At 37.5% G+C, this 18,814-nt stretch overlaps 1 protein-coding gene across 1 annotated transcript in view; it reads left to right on the top strand.

Moving 5' to 3' along the window:
• Rad54l2 (RAD54 like 2) overlaps positions 1-18,814 on the top strand; it is a 129,808-nt gene that overhangs the window by 46,046 nt on the left and 64,948 nt on the right. Inside the window, exon 2 of the mRNA XM_076867374.2 lies at positions 5,685-5,877. Within this exon, the coding sequence (XP_076723489.1) occupies positions 5,739-5,877 (139 nt within the window). The 5' untranslated portion in view covers positions 5,685-5,738. The remainder of the gene's footprint in view (positions 1-5,684; positions 5,878-18,814) is intronic.

The raw sequence follows: 18,814 nt of genomic DNA, 5'->3' as shown, positions 1-18,814 counted from the left end.
AAAAAAAAAAAAAAAAAGCCCCTCTTGTTAATTAGCCAGGTTTTTGTATTTATTTTTATTCTTAATTTTTTTTTTTTGTAGTTGTATATGGACTGAATGCCTTATTTTATTTTTATGTGGTGCTAAGGATTGAATCCAGTACTTCACATGTGCTGGACAAATTCTCTGCTACTGGGCTACAACCCTAGTCCCAGGTTTTTATATTTATATCTTTAATACCAAAAAAAAAAAAGTCAGTTGCACGCACTGTGGAATTGTTGGAGATCATTTGAGGAAATTTAATATGATTCAAGGTCACCAGAATTAATGAGGACGTGGAGTTGAAAGATTGGATCATGATGCTACAGGAGACCATGAGGGTATCTTTGAAATTTCATGGGCTGCCCCATAGTAATGAGGCAATGTGTGTGCACCTGTAGCCCTCTGATTTCAAGGTGGACTCTTCAAACATGATCTATTTGAGAATAAAGAAGGTGTGTGTATGTGTGTGAGGGTGGGTTCTTCCTGTGTCCTCCCCAACCCCCATCCCAGTGTCTCTAAGGACTGTGCAGGCATGAATAATTCTTCTGATTCTTGGCCAGGCACCACTTTATAGTCAGGTGTCCTTGTCTTTGAATTTAGCAGGGTACAACAACCTTTTCTTTTACTCTCTAGATTGCTGTGAGGGAATGAGCTGGGATTTAGCTGTGGGTTTCTTGTTAATTATAGCCTCTTGTTAGCAAATCCAATATATTAAACTATAGGCTTATTAACTGCTTAGGGGTTGAATGTTTGCTTTTCATAGTGGTTGTCTTTTAGAGTTCCTTTAAATAGCTAGTTCTCCAGTTTCATTAAAATAGAATTTGATTCCCAGAATTTGCTTTATGAGAACACAGGTCTTCATTAAGGTACACATACACATAATCACTCTCTTAGTTTCTCTGTATTCTAGAGGCAGAGACCCTCTGCACTGCAGATTCAGGCTGTATTTCATGTGGAATGAGGAACAAATGGGTGATGTGTTTTTCTTCCTTATCAACTTCCCCTTCATATATACTAAGAACTGTGTTCTTGTTTATTAATATTTTTATTGCTGTACTATAATTATATATAATACAATTATATTATGGGATCCATTGTTCATATTCATACATGCACATGATGTAACAATATAATTTGATCAGTATTATTCTCCAGTATTTTCCCTTTTCTTATCCTCCTCCGTACCCCTGCTCCCCTTTCCTCTACTCCACTGATCTTAGTTTTTCATGGTAAACCACACCTGCCTCCTTTTCCTTTATTCTTTCTATTTCCACATGTGAGAGATAACGTATGACCCTTGACTTTCTGAGTTTGGCTTATTTCACTTAACATAACAAAGAGTTAATTATTGAATCAGGGCTGCCTTCCCTGTGTTCTGAAAGCCTGGGTTCCACATCCAGATGTCTGTGTGCAGGTTAAGTCCCTTAGAGACAGAATGTAATCAACTCTGCTACCCACTAAGACCAGATTTTCCTTTGTCATGTTCTCTTTGTTTTCTTTTTGAAGATCAGTAATAGCAAAACCTATCCTTTAGAGAGTTGGTATGGTTCTGAAGAGCTGAGAAGAGAGTTCACTTTGTTTTCTCTGTAAAGAAATTTAATGGCTTGTGGAAGGAAGGGAAAGAGAAAAACCAAATTTAATAGGATTGAAGAAATTCTTTACTTTTTAATCTCTTCTCTGTTATGAGCATATGATAATGGTCTGGGTACTATTTTTGTGTTTTTTATTTTTTAATTTGACATAATAATTGTACATATTTATGATAATTTGGTACATGTGTACAAGGTATAGTGATTATATTAGGATAGTTAGTATTTTCCTATCCTTAAACAATTATAATTTCTTTGCATTTGGAGCCTTTGAAATCTTTTCTTCCAATTCTTTAATAAATTGTTGTTAACTATGGTCACTCTTCTGTACTGGTAGAATATTAGAACTTATTCCTCCTATGTAACTGTATTCTGGTACCTGTTATGAAACCTCATTCCCATTGGGTACTATTTTAAAGTGTCTACTGCTTTGAAATGTTTTGAGTAGGAGACTGGACCCATATCTCTTACATTGTAATAGTATGTGTGGTTATTGGATGTTTAATTGATGTTTGCTTCTATCAGGAGCTTTAAAGCCGTTAGTTAACTGGGGTTATATGGAAGGCTGGTCCTTGTTAGTGTTTACCTCAAAATGATTGTCATTCTACCACCACACAATTTCTTTTCTAGAAGGACAGGCCTTCAGATTACTTAAAGGTACCTGATAATTAATTATTCTTTAAAAGCCACTTCATAATCAGCCAAGCATACTGTAAGGAAAACACCTACTGCGTTTTTCAAGCAGTATGGAATGAAATAGGGGTAATGCAGATTATGAACATTTATATCCAGAGGATATATGAATATTCAGATATTTTTCTGTGGCTGTGGAGAAGTCATTTTCACTTCCAAATATACTGTGCCTTTTCTTTTATTTAGTAAGTTTCAGAAGGAAATAATAAAGAGCCCAGCAAGGTAGCACACACCAGCAATCCCAAAGTTGCTGATTTTTTTTTTTTTTTTGATTGCTCCCTACCCCTTTTTCCTTTGTCTTGGGGATTGAACCCTGGGTGCTCTACCACTGAGCTACATCTGTAGCCCTTTTTATCTTCAATTTTGGGACATGGTCTTTCTAAGTTGCTTAGGGCCTCGCTAAGTAGCCAAGGCTGGCCTTGAATTTGGAATCAGCCCCCTGGAGACTCTGGGATTGCTGGCCTGTGCTACATTGCTGGGCTGTCTATTATTTCCTTTTGAAACTTACTAAATAAAAGAAAAGGCACAGTATAGTCATTCCTACAGGTATTTGCCTGGTCATTAAGTGGAGGACAGCTCAGTATGTTACACTATTTTGTATTTGTGGATCACTTTTCTTCCCTGCCCCTTAATACTCTTTGCAGATGTTTTTAGATGTGAGTTATTAATGGAAAAAATTTAAATTTATTACCAACTCACTGCTCAACTGTTCTTTGCTTTAGTTGTTTTAAGAGGCAAAGTACATGACCCATCTAGAAATGCACACAATTTTAATTTCTATTATTTTTAACTCTGAGCAGTCCTAAACTTAAGTTCTGTTTTTCCAAAATCCTAAAGGAAGACAGTATTGTCTTGGAGAGATCTCAGCTAGGTTCATAACCCCAGAAACTTCTGTTGTTTCCCCTCCCCCTCCCTTCTCTTCCTCCTCCTCCTTCTTTTCCTCTCTCTCTCTCTCTCTCTGTTCAGAAGATAGAAGTTCTGTTTCAAATTGCAAATTACTCTGAACCTTAATAAGAAATTTCAGTCTGGAACAAATTTTGTGTTTAATAATTAGAGACTTGTGCTTAAGTTTTTAGTTTGGGAGATGGGAGTCATTTGAGGGTGACCTGATTTTTTTATGTGGTTGTCTGCAGCAGTTTGTCTTGTAAAAGATTATTTACCTTGTCCTCTCCCTATCTTTTATTATGAAAACTTGGAAATATACAGAAAAATTGAGAGAATCAGTGTGACTCCATAAGTTAACATTTTTATTTATATTTACATAGAACTGTCCACCTAGACATCTCTTTACCTTGTCCCCTTCCTACCCCAGAAAAAACATGACCTTAAGCTAATTGTAGTGGCTGCACACTTGTCATCTTAGGGACTTTGGGAGTCTGAGGCAGGAGGATTGCAAGTTCTCAGCCTCAGCAACTTAGCTAGACCCTGTATCAAAATAAAAAATAAAAATCGCTAGGGGTATAGCTTAAAGGTAAAGTGTCCCTGGTATTCGATCCCCAATACCAAAAAAAAAAAAAAAAAAAAAAAAAAAAAAAACCCAGCAACACCAGCTAACAGTAAAGTGATGAGAAAGGGGATAGGGAAGGAGGGAAGTAGATACACATACACAATTTTTGATATGTTGTAGACAGAGTATAGCAGGTTGGTAAATGAGGGAGAATAACCTAGATATACTACAAATTTCTAGCTGTAGGATGCAAACACACAATTCCCATTTAAATCACTCCCCTTAGAAGTTTACTGTTGGGTCAGGAGGTAAGAACAAAGAAAGTACACCATTTTTCCAAGTAGCCCACATGAATCCTTCATTGAAGATTAATAATGTGGGATGGCCTGGCTAATGGAGTTCAGAAGAGGGCATATAATACCAGAAATCTAGGGCACTTTACAAAGGCTTCTTGGAAGAAATGGAACTGGAACTGGGCCAAGAAGTAGGGAAGAACCAGAGAACAACAAATGTATAGGGGTCCACACCTGAGGTTCTCTACATGTCTGGGAAAAGTGACAATGTGGTGAAGTGCTAGCTGCTCACTGGAAGCCTTTCTTTTGGGTAATTGGACAACGAGCTGCCCTCTTTGTAGTGCTTAATGCCAGACCTTGCCCTTATCCAGACCTGACCTATTCCTTCTTTCCTGAGTGTTCCAAGTCAGCCTCCCTCCAGGGTTCAGCCCTTGTTGCTCATGGTGTATGGATCATATACTTCCATATGTCTCTATGGCTCCCTTGCTTTCTTCTGGCCTCTGCCTAGTGAGAACTTCTCAGCTAACCCTGTATAAAAAAAGCAGCTCCTCCTGGTATACACCAGTCCTTCAATTTCTTTACATGCTTTGTTCTTCCTTTTGTGACTAGAATAGTGCTTGTGATTATAAATACATATATGTATATGTGTAGATAATATGGGTTCAGGGAGTCGGTGCACAGGAAATGGGTGATGCAGTAAGAAGTGAACAAATGGGATCCCTCAGCTTTTTTTTTTTTTTTTTTTTTTTTTTTTGATACTGGGGATTGAATCCAGAGATACTCTAACACGGAGCTATATATCTGCAGCCCTTTTTATTTTGAGAGTGTTCTAGTCAACTTTCTGTTGCTGTGACCAAAGACCTGAAGAGAACAACTTAGAGGAGGAAAAGTTTATTTTGGCTCATGATTTCAGAAGTTCAGTCTACAGTCAGCTGACTCCATACCATAGCTCTGAGTCCAAAGTGAGGCTTGACATCATGGCAGAAGGATGTGGTAGAGGGAAGCAGCTCAGGACATGGCAAACAGGAAGCAGAGAGAGAGAGAGAGAGTTCTTCCACCAAGAACAAAATAAACCCTAAGGCAAGCCTCTAGCGACCTACTTCCTGTAGCTACACCCTATCTACCTATAATTACTTCCTAGTTAATCCGCATTACTGGATCAATTTACTGATTAGGTTATAGTTTTAAATAATTGAAATCATTTCAGGTCTAAGCATTCTTGCATTGTCTCACACCTGAGTTTTTTCAGGGAGAGGGGGCTTATTCCTGAACCATAACAGGTAGGGTCTAAGTTGCCGAGGCTGGCCTTAAACTTGTGATCCTCCTGCTTCAGCTTCCTGAGTTGTTGGAATTATAGGCACCTAGCATAAATGAGAATTCTGAGGTATATGCTTTTGTTTTTGTTGTTATTACTTTAAGATATTTTCTTGTCAAAGTAGCCATGAGAAGTTTAAGCTGGCAGAGCTGCCAAAACATGTCTTGGGTAGTACAATCATAGAGAAGGTTGAAATTTGGATATGGTTAGCTTGCTTTACTGCTTAGAAAAACCCTAGGGAATTCATCTTAAGTATATTTTTCTTTGAAAGATTTGTGCTGCTAAGTGAAACCTTGGTGATTCTGATTCTTCTTGTTATCTCCAAGGACCCCTGCAGTGGACCATGAGTTGGTAATGCACACTGAGTACCACTGGGAGCCATGTCAGACGAATCCACCTCAGGGAGCGATCCAGACCTGGACCCGGACGTGGAGCTGGAGGATGAGGAAGAGGAGGAGGAGGAGGAGGAGGTGGCAGTGGAGGAGCATGACAGGGATGATGAGGAAGACCTGCTGGATGGTGAGTAGTAAAGGAAATTTTTGCTTGTGGGAGCTTAGTGTTAGGTCATCCATTTGAGAAGACATAGACTGAGAACTTGGTAAATGTGAACTCTTAATGCTGATTCTCAGAAACTGGATTCTTGTCTTCCACATAAGCCTTGTTTTAGTACTGGAAAAACTTTCAGTGTTTAACTCATCTTTCACAACTGTAGAGCTCAGGTCCAGAGATTGAAAGGTAAGATGCATTTGCCCAAGTCATGGTGGAGCAATGGCAGAGTTTCTGTGGTGATGCTTTGCAGACTGGGGGTAAGGACCCTTCAAGTAGGTGAAGGGTTGACTGTGAGTAGTCTTATGGGTTTTCTGAAATAACACTCACAGTTCTGCTTATGTGTATCTGATTGTATTGTCTGGAGAGAGATTCTTAGGCTCATACCCCTGGAAGCTGACTTCATTTTCTATAGTACAGCTCTGCCTCCTGGCCACTTCTAGTGACTGTCAACTGCTCTTGCTTGGGAGGGGACTGCATCATTATAGCTGGTAGGCTTCCTTTAAGTTCCTCTTATTTGGTTTGCTTAGCCCTTCCCACTTTCCCCCTATTTCTTAAAGTGTCATGGAGCTTTTTTTTTTTCCTTTTTGTTTGTACCATGGATTGAACCCAGGGGTCCTTAACCACTGAGTCATATACCCAGTTCTTTTTGGTATTTTATTTAGAGACAGGGCCTCACTGAGTTGCTTAGGGCCTCGCTAAGTTGCTAAGGCTAGCTTTGAACTCTTGATCTTCCTGTCTTAGCCTCCCAAGCCCCTGAGATTACAGGTGGGCACTACTGTGTCCAGCTGAACCTTTTCTTTTCATCTAATATTAGCTTATTTGGGCAGTTACATGGCTTTTCAATGAATTCTGGCCTTTCACGATATAGGATTTAGTTATTCATAATACTAACTGAGGAATAGAGATTTTGTCTGTTCATAATAGACCCACCCGCTGTGGAACTAAACATTGCATTAGATCATCATCACTTGAATCTGAAGGAACATAGGAAAATGTGCTCCATTCTTCAGATTCCAGGAAGATGAGCAGCAATTCATTCTCTTTGCTGATGTTACTATCATCATTTTTTATTCAGCCATTCTACAGCTGCTATATGGCTCAAATTAAATTTCTTTATACTGTCCTTGTATGTTATACTGCCCAAATATCTGCTCTGTTTCCATCTTACTTCTAATAGGGAAATGGCCATTTCAGTTTTATTTGGCCTTGATGGCAGCAGTTTCTCTATTACTAGCTTATTCAGTTGGAGTCTCCCCTGAAGTGATTCTGTTTTTTGTTTCTATAAGGCAGGAGTAGAAATAGTGGAAGACAGTGATGATGTGATAGTGCACCATCTTCTTTGGCTTTCATTTTTCTGGTGTTAAGAGTCCCCAGGTGTCTGAATCAGTTTTTTGCTTTTTATCATCTAGCTTCTGAGAATTATATTTTAGATAGTCCTAGGACTCCTGTAAGGTTCAGATCAGATTTTTGGTGCTGCTAGTGAGTATGATGGATATAAATAGAGTTTCCTCCCTCTTGGCTTCTTGGAATCTTCTTGCCAAAAGCTTAATGACAGTGGGTATCCATGGGTTCTGTATCTGAGGATTCAGTCAGCTGTGGATTAGGAATATTTTTTGGGAAAAAATGTCTCTGCTGGATATACAGAAACTTTTTCTTGTCATTATTCTTTAATACAATATAACAACTACTTGTGCAGCATTTACATTGTATTAGAAATTATAAATAATCCTTATTTTATAATTTATAGTACTGGGAATTGAGCTCAGGGGTGTTCTATCACTAAGCTATATCCCCAGCCTTTTTAAAATTTTAAAATTTTTTTGTGGTGCTGGGGATTGAACGTTGTGCATGTGAGGCAAGCGCTCTACCAACTGAGCTATATCCCCAGTCCCCCAGCCTTTTTAAATTTTATTTTTGAGACTAGGTCTTGTTAAATTGCTAAAGCTGGCCTTAAATTTGCAATCCTACTACCTCAGCCTCCTGACTCACTGGGATTATAGGTGTGCTGCCACCATTCCTTGCCAGAGATGATTTAAAGTATATTGGAGGATGTGCATAGGTTATATGCAAATACTCTGACATTCTATATAAGAGCTTTAGCATCTGTGGATTTTCGTATTTGTAGAGGGTCCTAGAACCAATCCCCTGAAGATACCAAGAGATGATTCTGTTAAAAAATTATATGCTTTTAAAATGTGGTGTATATATATATATATATACACACACCACATTAGAATAATAGAATATTATTTAGACATAAAGAAGTATGAAATTATGACATTTGCCAATAAGAGGGTGGAACTGGGGAATATCATGCTTAGTGAAATAAGCCAATCCCAAACAACCAAATGCTGAATGTTCTCTCTGATATGTTGGTGCTAACACACAAAAAGAGAGGGAAGAATAGAAGTTCATTGGATTAGACAAATGGGAATGAAAGGAAAGGTTGGGGGATGGGAATAGGAAACATGGTATAATGAATCGGACATAACTTTCTTATGTTCATATGTGAATATACAATGTAACTCTGTATCATGTACAACCTCAAGAATGGGAAGTTAGGGGCTGGAGATGTGGCTCAAGCGGTAGTACACTCACCTAGCATGCGTGCGGCCAGGGTTCGATCCTCAGCACCATATGCAAAGATGTTGTGCCCACTGAAAAATAAAAGATTAAAATCCTCTCTCTCTCTCTCTCTCTGAAGACTTTACTATTATTTATTTAGAAGTTTAGCAAGAATTTAATAGTGATTTGTCTCAGAATAGTAGAGCTATGAAACTGGGGTTTAGTTGTTTGCATTGCTGGGAATCAAACACAAGTCCTTGGCACATGATAGATAGGTGCTGAACCTACCATTGAGTTACACCCCTACCCTGCAATTAGGGTTTTTAAAGAAAAGAATATTTATTCTATTCTTGGATTAAATAATCTTAAAACATTGATATGATTTATTTCTATCACTTATGAAGTCCAGAGTGATAAAAAAAAAATTTCATTAGATACTGTCTGTGCAATTTTGCTTAAACACCTGTCTAGTCCTTCCTTCCTTGGCTTGTTATCATCCCCCAGTCCTAATGGACAAAGCAGCCAACTGTTCTAAAAATAGGGCTGGGTATGGTTAAACATACTTGTAATCCCTGTGATTTAGGAAGTTGAGGCAGGAGGATTTTAAGTTCTAGGACAGGCTGGGCAGTTTAGTGAGATACTATCTCTAAATAAAAAATAAAAAGGGCTGGGAATGTAGTTCAGTGGGACAGTGACCCTGAATTCAATTCCTGGTACCACACACCAAAAAAAAAAAAAAAAAAAAAAAAAGAAGAAGAAAAGAAAAATTTATGAATGGCTTTGAAAATCTGGTCTTAGCTGATAGAGTATAATGTGGCCTTTTTGTTTTCCACTTGGGATGATTTTTGCCTTCAGAAGATGGTTTACAATATTTGGTAAAGATGTTTTGCTTGTCATGATTCCTGAGGGGTGAGGAGGATGCTACTGGTGTCTTATGGGTAGAGACCAGGGACACTGCTAAACATCCTGCAATGCATAAGAAAGCCTCAATACCCACTCCAACAATTATCTGGCTCAAATGTCGATGGGTACTAAGATGTGAGAAACCCTTTCAAAATGAAAACTGTTACTTCAACCCATTTTATTTGAAGTTTCATCTCTGTTGGATAACAGTAGCTTTCTTGTATATATATTTTTGTCATAGTTTACATAAACATCTAAACAATATTATTCCTTTCAAAGAACTGTCTTTTGGCTTTTGTAATATCCACTGTTGTGTTTATTTTCTTTGTAATTTCTACTTTTTAATTTTCTGGTCTACATTTTTGGGCTTATTTTGACTTTCAAACTCTTAAGCATATATATAGATTGTTAATTTTCAAATTTCTTTTTCTAATATGAGTACTTAAAACAATTAATTTCCCTTTACTGCATTTAGACATTCCTTATTTTACTAAATAGTTCTGACAGTTTTGTCTGAAAGGTGAAGAATATACATTTTACAGATGAGAAAACTGAGTCTCAGAAAGGAGATTGTCTTACTCAATATAAGTTAGCAAGAAAGTAGCAAAGCTGAGCTTTTGGTCCTCAAAGCGGTGTTTTTAAATTTTTGTGCAGTACTAGGGATTGAATTCAGGAGTAATCTACCATTTAACAACATTCCCCCCAAACATTGATATTTTTTATTTTGAGATGGGGGCTTTTTAAGTTTTGCCAGGCTAGCCTCAAATTTGGGATCCTCCTTCCTCAGTCTCCTGTGTAGCTGGGATTACAAATCAGTACTACCATAAGTATGATAGATGCTAGAGAATGATGAACTGTCTTTATTTAATATAGTACTGGATATATTAGGGGCATGACCAGAGTGAGACTGGAGAGATGGCTTGTGGTTATACTATGAAGTTAAGAATTTGTTTTATAGGCAGCACAGAATTAATGGAAATTTTTTACTGAGGAGCATTCATTTGACCTTTGATTTTCATCTGACCTTTGATTTTAGAAATGTTACTCTAGTAGTTTCCAAAGAGATGACCTGTAAACAGGGAAGACCAATAGGTCTGTGGTAGAAATCTGTGGGAAAGGGAATGAAGATTTAATCCTTTTGGGTCAGTTGATATGGACAAGAGGAGTAAATGGTTATACCTGTTGCACTGGAATACATAGGACCTGGTCACTTACTGGATGTGTAGGGCAGGTTGAAGTGGGAATAGGTAAAGCCTGGGAGGATGATGAGACCTCTATAAATGTGGGAATACCAGTATAGGAAGTGTGTATGGTGGGTTCTAAATACTTTTGGCTTTGCTTGCAGTAAATGAGGATGTTGTCTGTCCCTTGATATTGAACTTTGACACTGACTTGTGGAATATTTGTCTAACTGCCTACAATAATAGTACATGGAGGTTTTGGCTATTGGAGAATAGCACCATGACTTTACCTTCAGAGCAACTCAAAAGTGAGGAAATGAGAGTGCTTTTTGGTTATAGCATGTCATGGAACTTATGGCACATTGTGAGGCATTTTGGATATAGCTTGTCATTTAGAGAAATGACAGTTCATCATTCTCTAGCATCTGTCGTACTTATGGTAGTACCAATTTGTAATCCCAGCTACACAGGAGACTGAGGAGGGAGGATTGCAAATTTGAGGCTAGCCTGGCAAAACTTAAAAAGCCCTTGTCTCAAAAAATATCAAGGTTTGGGGGAATATTGTTCAATGGTAGGGTACCCCAGAATTTATTCCCTTCTTTTTCATTCCTCCTGATGTCTGTGCTGTGGGGTTTCCTCTTTTGAAATGGTGGGGAGAGGTGGGTGTCAGCATCAGGTCCCCCCTCACTTTTAAAAAATTTGTTCTTTTTAGATGTACATGATAGTAGAGTGTATTTTGACATATTACACGTACATGGAGTATAACTTACTCTAAATTAGGATCCCATTTTTGTGGTGGTACATGATATGGAGTTTCACTGGTCGTGTATTCATATGTGAAAATAGGAAAGTTATGTCTGATTAGCATCAGGTTTTGAACTTCTATTTTTGCCTCTAGGTACTAGCTTTCCTTATGCAATGGCTTTTCTTCAGTATTTTCTTCTAGCTCATTTCAGGGCCAATCTCTTCCCCCAGATAAAGTACCATGAACTATTTAGATGAAGGAAACTCCTGGGATAATTCAATTTTTGCCGCCCCGCCCCCCCCAAAAAAAGAAAGAAAAGTTTGTTTCTGGATGCTGTTTAGTGTACGATCCAGTGAAAGTATGGTATGGCTTATGTATGCACAGGTAGTGTTGTATGTTTTCAGGACTTTGCTAGGGATTTTTATGTTTTGTCTTATTATTCTTAATTTTTTTTTTTTTAACTGGGGATTGAACCCAGGGTCGCTAACCATTGTGCTGCATATCCAGCCCTTTTTAGTTTTTACTTTGAGATATGGTCTTGCTAAATTGCTTAAGGCCTTGCTAAATTGCTGAGACTGGCCTCAAATTTTCAATCCTCTTGCCTCAGACTCCTGCGTTGCTGGGATTATGGGTATGTGCCACTGCACCTGGCTTTTTTTTTTTTTTTTTTTTTTTTGGTGTGTTTTGCTGGTTCCTTGATGTTACTATACTCTTAAGTCTGCAATAGACTCTTCCTTGATGGCTCTGGTAATTTTAGGTGATAGAGTTTTTAGATGAGGAGGTATATTTCTAAGGTTCTGTCAGTCTGTATAAAAATCCTAACATCATTTCTCCAAAGTAGTATCTTATCTCCCTGCAATACAGAGACATGGGAGAATAATGGCAAGAGGAAACCCAGGTTTAATATGCACTAAAAGTTGAGGGGCAGGGGAAACTCTTAGAATTTTTAATATGTTCACTTCTTTTTGTGGTGCTGGAGATTGAACCCAGGGCCTCATGCATACTAGACAAGTCCTCTATCACTGAGCTATATCACCAGCCCTAATATGTGCATAATATGGCCTTCATAATATTTCTTATTAACGTTCATCTGTATTTATGGATCCAGTTTCTTCTTTCACTCCAAAATTTCATTTGTTTTCCAGGTATATATGATAAATCATACTGAATAATGAGACTCCTTTTCTTTCTACCTCTGTCATTATATTTAGGGTATCCTTATTCTTGCAAGAAAAAACAGATGCTTCTATTCTTTTCCTCCAGTGCTTTTACTTGGTTACCTATGCCTGTACTCTGGTCTTTCTCTATTCTCTGACAGGATCTAAAGCCGCTACCACAATTTTCTTCTGAGAATACTCTGCTCATCAAAGCTCTTTGGTCCATGTTGTGGAAATACTGCTTCAGATAAGACAAGAGTAGGCTTTTTCTAAAGAAATTTTACTGGGGCTGGGGATGTGGCGCAAGTGGTAGCACACTTGCCTGGCATGCGTGTGGCCCTGGGTTCGATCCTCAGCACTACATACAAAGAAAGATGTTGTGTCCGTTGAAAACTAAAAAATAAATATTAAAAAAATTCTCTCTTTCTCTCTTAAAAACAAAAAATTACTGGACAACAGACCAAAGCACAAACTAGAAACTACAGACTTAAAGAAATTATTGTTGCCTGATGTGGTGGCACACACCTGTAATCCCAGTGACTTGGGAGGCTGAGGCAGAGGAGGATCAAAGGCTCCAAGTCAGTCTCAGCAACTTAGTGAGGCCCTAAGGAGCTTAGTGAGACCCTGTCTCAAAACAAATGAAAGTGGTAAGGAATGTGTCTCAGTGATAAAGTGCCCCTAGGTTTAATCCCTAGTATTTACCCTACCCACCCCGCCTAAAAAAAACCTAAAGCAAACAAACAAAAATTCATATTGTTTATTCTAAGAATTATTGCTAAAGGGTTTTATTTGCAAACTTAGTTCCTCAGTTTTTTACCAGAAGATTGATGAAGTGTCAGATTGGGGGGTTCAGTTCTTTAACATAAGAGACTTAAAACTTTTTCATAATAAAAAATATGACATAGAAATCAGAATTCACATACATTGTTAAGATAAAATAAGATCTTTTAAAATACATTTTAGAGTAAGGTTTGATTGCTTTGGATGGTACTTGGACATTTCCAAAGGGAAGAGAACATTTTTCTGTTTGCACTTTTTTTTTTTTTTTTTTTTAGGATCCATACCCACACTCCATGGAAAAGTTTGAGGGACCCTGGTTTAAATTAACCCCAACATCTGGACACAGACTAACTTGATGGGCACTTTTTTTTTTTTTTTAAGAGTATGAGGTTCTTTTTAATTTTATTCTTGTCTGTTTTACATATCAGGGTCCTAGGATTCTGGAATTGTAGTTAAATATATGGTATGTTTAGTCTCCTGTGTAGAACCTGCTTCATAGCCCAGTAAATTTTGGCCTGAGGCCAAACCCTTACATCTTGGACTACTGAGTTAGGAAAAGTAGTCTCCTTTTCAACTCCTGGGTTTCTGATTCTCCTGCAGGAAACTTGCTTTTTCTGTGGCCCCTTTCTATTTGTTCTCTTTGCTTGCAATTTGAAAAATCAAGGTAACTGCCCTGGAGTGGGGATAAATTTGGTTGTTTAAGAATCAGGAAGTTAGAAAGGCCATTGTGGCTGGAATGTAGAGTTAGTTGAAAAGCTAAGGGCAGAGTACCCTAGGATGAAATAATAAAGGGGCCTGAGGATGTAAGGCCAGTGGTGGGGTTAGAGATATGCCTGAATCCATGGTTTTCTTTTCTTTCTTTTTTTGTTACTGGGGATTGAATTTAGGGGTGCTTTAGCCACTGAGTTACATCTCTAGACCTTTTTATTTTTTATCTTGAGTCAGACTCTCACTAAGATGCTTAGGGCCTTGCTAAGTTGCTGAGTTTGATCTCAAATTAGTGATCCTCCTGCCTCAGCCTCCCAAGTTGCTGGGATTACAGGCATATGCCACCGTGCCAAACTTATTTGCTTCTTTCCTAACAAATGCTATTTCAGACTCTCATTTGAGTTTGGGGCATATCAGTAAATAGCAACTGTCTGCAGGAAAAGTCATGCTGTCTGAGTAGTTAGAAGCAGAAAAAGTATAAGGAATCCCAAGTTCAGCCAAGTTTTAGCTAAGATCTGATCTTAGTTAAAAGATCAGAGTTTTATAAATTTTTTTTTTATAAAAAATTGCACACAGGAAGAATAGTTTCAGCGATCTAATGGATCTGCTTTCTGTCATTAGTGTTTAGTTTGTATTTTCTAGAATTTTTATATAAATGGAATCACATAGTGTGTTTTTCCTTTCTTTCTCTTGCTGGCAGTCTGGCTTCTTTTACTCAGGGTAATTATTTTGAGATTGATTTATGTGTTCTTTTGTTCTGGATAGAGACAGGGAAAGATGGACATGATTTTAGGAACAAAAGTGGATTAGCAGAGAAAATGGCTGTGAATAGGAGAGCACTCAGGCTCTGTGAGTGAACGCATTCAGACTGGCAAATGGCAGGCATTAATATCTCTCCATTACATATATATATTTATCTGGTTCTCCTCTACTTTTATTTATTTATTTTTAAAATTTATTTATTTTAATTAGGTATATATGGTAACAGAATGCATTTTGACTCATTGTTCACAATTACAGCACAACTTTTCCATTCTCTGATTGTACCCAATGTAATGTCGTACCATTTGTGAAGTCACACATGTATCTAGCGTAACAATGTCCATCTCATTCCACCATCTTTCCTACCCCCTCCTCTTTGCCCAAAGTTCCTCTGTTTTTCCCATCCCCCCACCTCCCCATTATGGATCAGCATTTACTTATCAGAGAGAACATTAGGCCTTTGGTTTTTGGGGATTGCCTTGCTTTGCTTAACATGATATTCTCCAACCCCATCCATATACCTGCAGCTGCAATATTTTATTCTCTTTTAATGCTGAGTAATATTCCATTGTGTATATATACCACTGTTTATTTATCGATTTATCTATTGAAGGGCATGTAGCCTGCTTCTGCAGTTTAGCTATTGTGAATTGAGCTGGTATAATCATTGATGTGGCTGCATTACTATAGTATGCTGATTTTAAGTCCTTTGGGGTGTAGACCAAGGAGTGGGATAACTGGGTCAAATGGTGGTTCCATTCCAAGTTTTCTAAGGAATCCCCATACTGCTTTCCAGGTGGTTGCAGTAATTTGCACTCCCACCAGCAATGTATGAGTGTATCTTTTCCTCCACATCCTCACCAACTCTTATTGTTGTTTGTATTCTTGATAACCGCCATTCTGACTGGTGTGAGATGAAATCTTAGTTTTGATTTGCATTTATTAATTGCTACAGTTGTTGAACATTTTTTATATATTTGTTGATCAACCGTATCGATTCTTCTGAGAAGTCTCTGTTCAGTTCCTTAGCCCATTTACTGATTGGGTTATTTTTTGTGTGTGTGTGTTAAGTTTTTTAAGTTCTTTATATATCTTGGAGATAGTGTTCTGACGTGAGTGTGGCAAAAATTTGCTCCCAAAATGTAGGCTCTCTCATTACCTCTTTGATCGTTTCTTTTGCTGAGAAGCTTTCCAGTTTGAATCCATCCATTTATTAATTGTTGATTTTATTTCTTGCGCTTTAGGAGTCTTGTTAAGGAAGTCGGGCCTAATCTGACTTGATGAAAATTTGGGCCTACTTTTTTTCCCTCTGTTAGGCTTGGGGTCTCTGGTCTAATTCCAACTTTGAGTTGAGTTTTGTGCATGGTGAGAGATAGGGGTTTAATTTCATTTTGCTGCATATGGATTTCCAGTTTTTCCAGCACCATTTGTTGAAGAGGCTATTTTTTTCCAATGTATGTTTTTGGCTCCTTTGTCTAGAATGAGATAACTGTATTTATTGGGGTTTGTCTATGATCTTCTTTTTTATATATTTATTTTTTAGTTGTAGATGGACATAATACCTTTATTTTATTTTTATGGGGTGCTGAAGATCGAACCCAGTGCCTCACATATGCTAGGTGAGTGCTCTACCTCTGAGCCACAACCCCAGCCCTTTTGTGTCTTCTTTTCTGTACCATTGGTCTATATGTCTATTTTGGTGCCAATACCATGCCCTTTTTGTTACTATAGCTTTGTAGTATAGTTTAAGACCTGGTATTGTGATGCCTACTTCTTTACTCTTACTAAGGATTGCTTTGGCTATTCTGGGTTTCTTATTTTTCCAAATTAATTTCATGATTGCCTTTTCTGTTTCTATAAGGAATGTTGTTGGGATTTTTATTGGAATTGCACTGAGTCTGTATAGCACTTTGGGTAGCATGGCGATTAAAAAAAATATATATATATATATTTAGTTGCCAATGGATTTTTAACTTTATTTATTCATATGTGGTGCTGAGGATTGAACCCAGGGCCTCACATATGCTAGGCAAGTGCTCTACCACTGAGACAGAACCCCAGCCCCAGTATGGCCATTTTGACTATATTAATTTTAACTATATTAATTTTGCCTATCTAACATATGCTAGGCAAGCGCTCTACCTCTAGAAGATCTTTCCATCTTTCAAGGTCTTCTTTAATTTCTTTCTTTAGTGTTCTGTAGTTTTCATTGTAGAGGTCTTTCACCTCTTTTGTTAAGTTGTTGCCAAGTATTATATTTTTTTGAGGCTATTGTGAATGGGGTAGTTTTCCTAATTTCTCTTTCAGAGGGTTAATCACTGATATATAGAATTGCATTTGATTTATGTGTACTGAATTTATATCCTGCTACTTTGCTGAATTCATTTATTAAATCTAGAAATTTTCTGGTGGAGTTTTTCTAAGTATAGAATAATGTCATCAGTGAATAATGATAGTTTGAGTTCTTCTTTTCCTATTTGCATTCCTTTAATTTCTTTTGTCTAATTGCTCTGGCTAGAGTTTCAAGGACTGTATTGAACAAAAGTGGTGAAAGATATCAACCTTGTCTTGTTCCAGTTTTTAGAGGGAATGCTTCCAATTTTTCTCTGCTGAGAATAATGCTGGCCTTGGGCTTAGCATAGATAGCTTTTACATTGTTGAGGTATGTTCCTATATCCCTAGTTTCTCTAGTGTCTTGAATATATATGAAAGGGTGCTGTATTTTGTGAAATGCTTTTTCTGCATCAGTTGATATAATTATATGATTCTTATCTTTAAGTCTATTGATGTGATGAATTATATTTGATTTCTGTATGTTGAACCATCCTTGCATCCCTGGAATGAACCTGCTTGATCATGGTGCACTATTTTTCTCCATTATATTTTAGCTGGAGAAAGTTTGCATTTTGTTCTGAACTTATTTATCTTTTATAATACTGGGGATTGAACCCAAGTACACTCTATCACTGAGCTACATCCCCAGTCCTTTTTATTTTTATTTTTTGAGATAGGTTTTTGCTAAGTTTCTGAGGCTGGCCTCAAACTCATAATTCTCCTGCCTCAGCCTCCTAAGCCACTGGGATTATAGGCATGTTTTACCCTGCCTGGCTTTATTCTCAATTTTGCTGACTACTAGCATTCCTCAAATTATAGATTGCAGTCAGATCTTTTCATTGCTGAGTAGTATTCTTCTGTATGGATATCCCTAATTTGTCTATCCATTCTGTTTTGTTGTTGTTGTTTTCTGAGGTGGACATCAATTTCTCTATTTTTCTATTACAAATAAAGCCACCAGAAACATTCATGTACAGGCCCTTGTGCTTTCGTTTGGCTTAGATAATAGATCTGTCATCTCTATTAGCTATGTAAGTCATAGGGAAAAATGGAATACTGGAGAGTTCACTTTAAATGAACCATTACCATTCAGTGAATTTTATCTCTCTGTGAATCTAAGTAATTACTGTCTAGCCCACAAACCACTCTAACACTGTCAGAGTAGATTTTGTCAAATGTATTAGTTGAAATAAACTTCCTTTTAGAAAGGTACCTAATATTCTGTTAGGCTTCAGTTGCTTAAAAAGCCTATGAAGACCAGGCGTGATGGCGCACGTCTGTAATCCCAGTGGTTGGGGAGGCTGAGGCAGGAAGATCATAAGTTCAAAGCCAGCCTCAGCTGTAAGGCCCTAAGCAACTCATTGAGATCCTGTCTATAAATAAAATATAAATTATGAAGGACTAGGTATGTGGCTCAGTGGTTTAGTGCCTCTGGGTTCAACCTCAAGTACAAAAAAAAAAAAAAAAAAAAAAAAAAGAGCCCAGGAAGTATCGGTCTTTAAAATATTGCCAGTTTTCAAAACAAGCTGAACAGATCAGGAGAGCCATATATATATATATATATATATATATATATATATATATATACACACACACAGTGTGTAAGAATAACAGGGAAAAGGAATGTATTCATTTAGTCATTCAGTAGTGCTTATTGTTAGGCATTGTCCTTGTTAGGCATATCATGGGCATTGGGAATATAGAGGTGACCAACAATGCCTCTCATCATGAGATTCTGATTTTAGCAGCTAAAGATAGATGATAAGTACATA

The sequence above is a fragment of the Callospermophilus lateralis genome, chromosome 10, assembly GCF_048772815.1.
Source record: "Callospermophilus lateralis isolate mCalLat2 chromosome 10, mCalLat2.hap1, whole genome shotgun sequence".
NCBI classification, from domain to species: domain Eukaryota; kingdom Metazoa; phylum Chordata; class Mammalia; order Rodentia; family Sciuridae; genus Callospermophilus; species Callospermophilus lateralis.
Note: the sequence above shows the minus strand (reverse complement) of the source record. Positions and strands in the feature narration are given on the sequence as shown.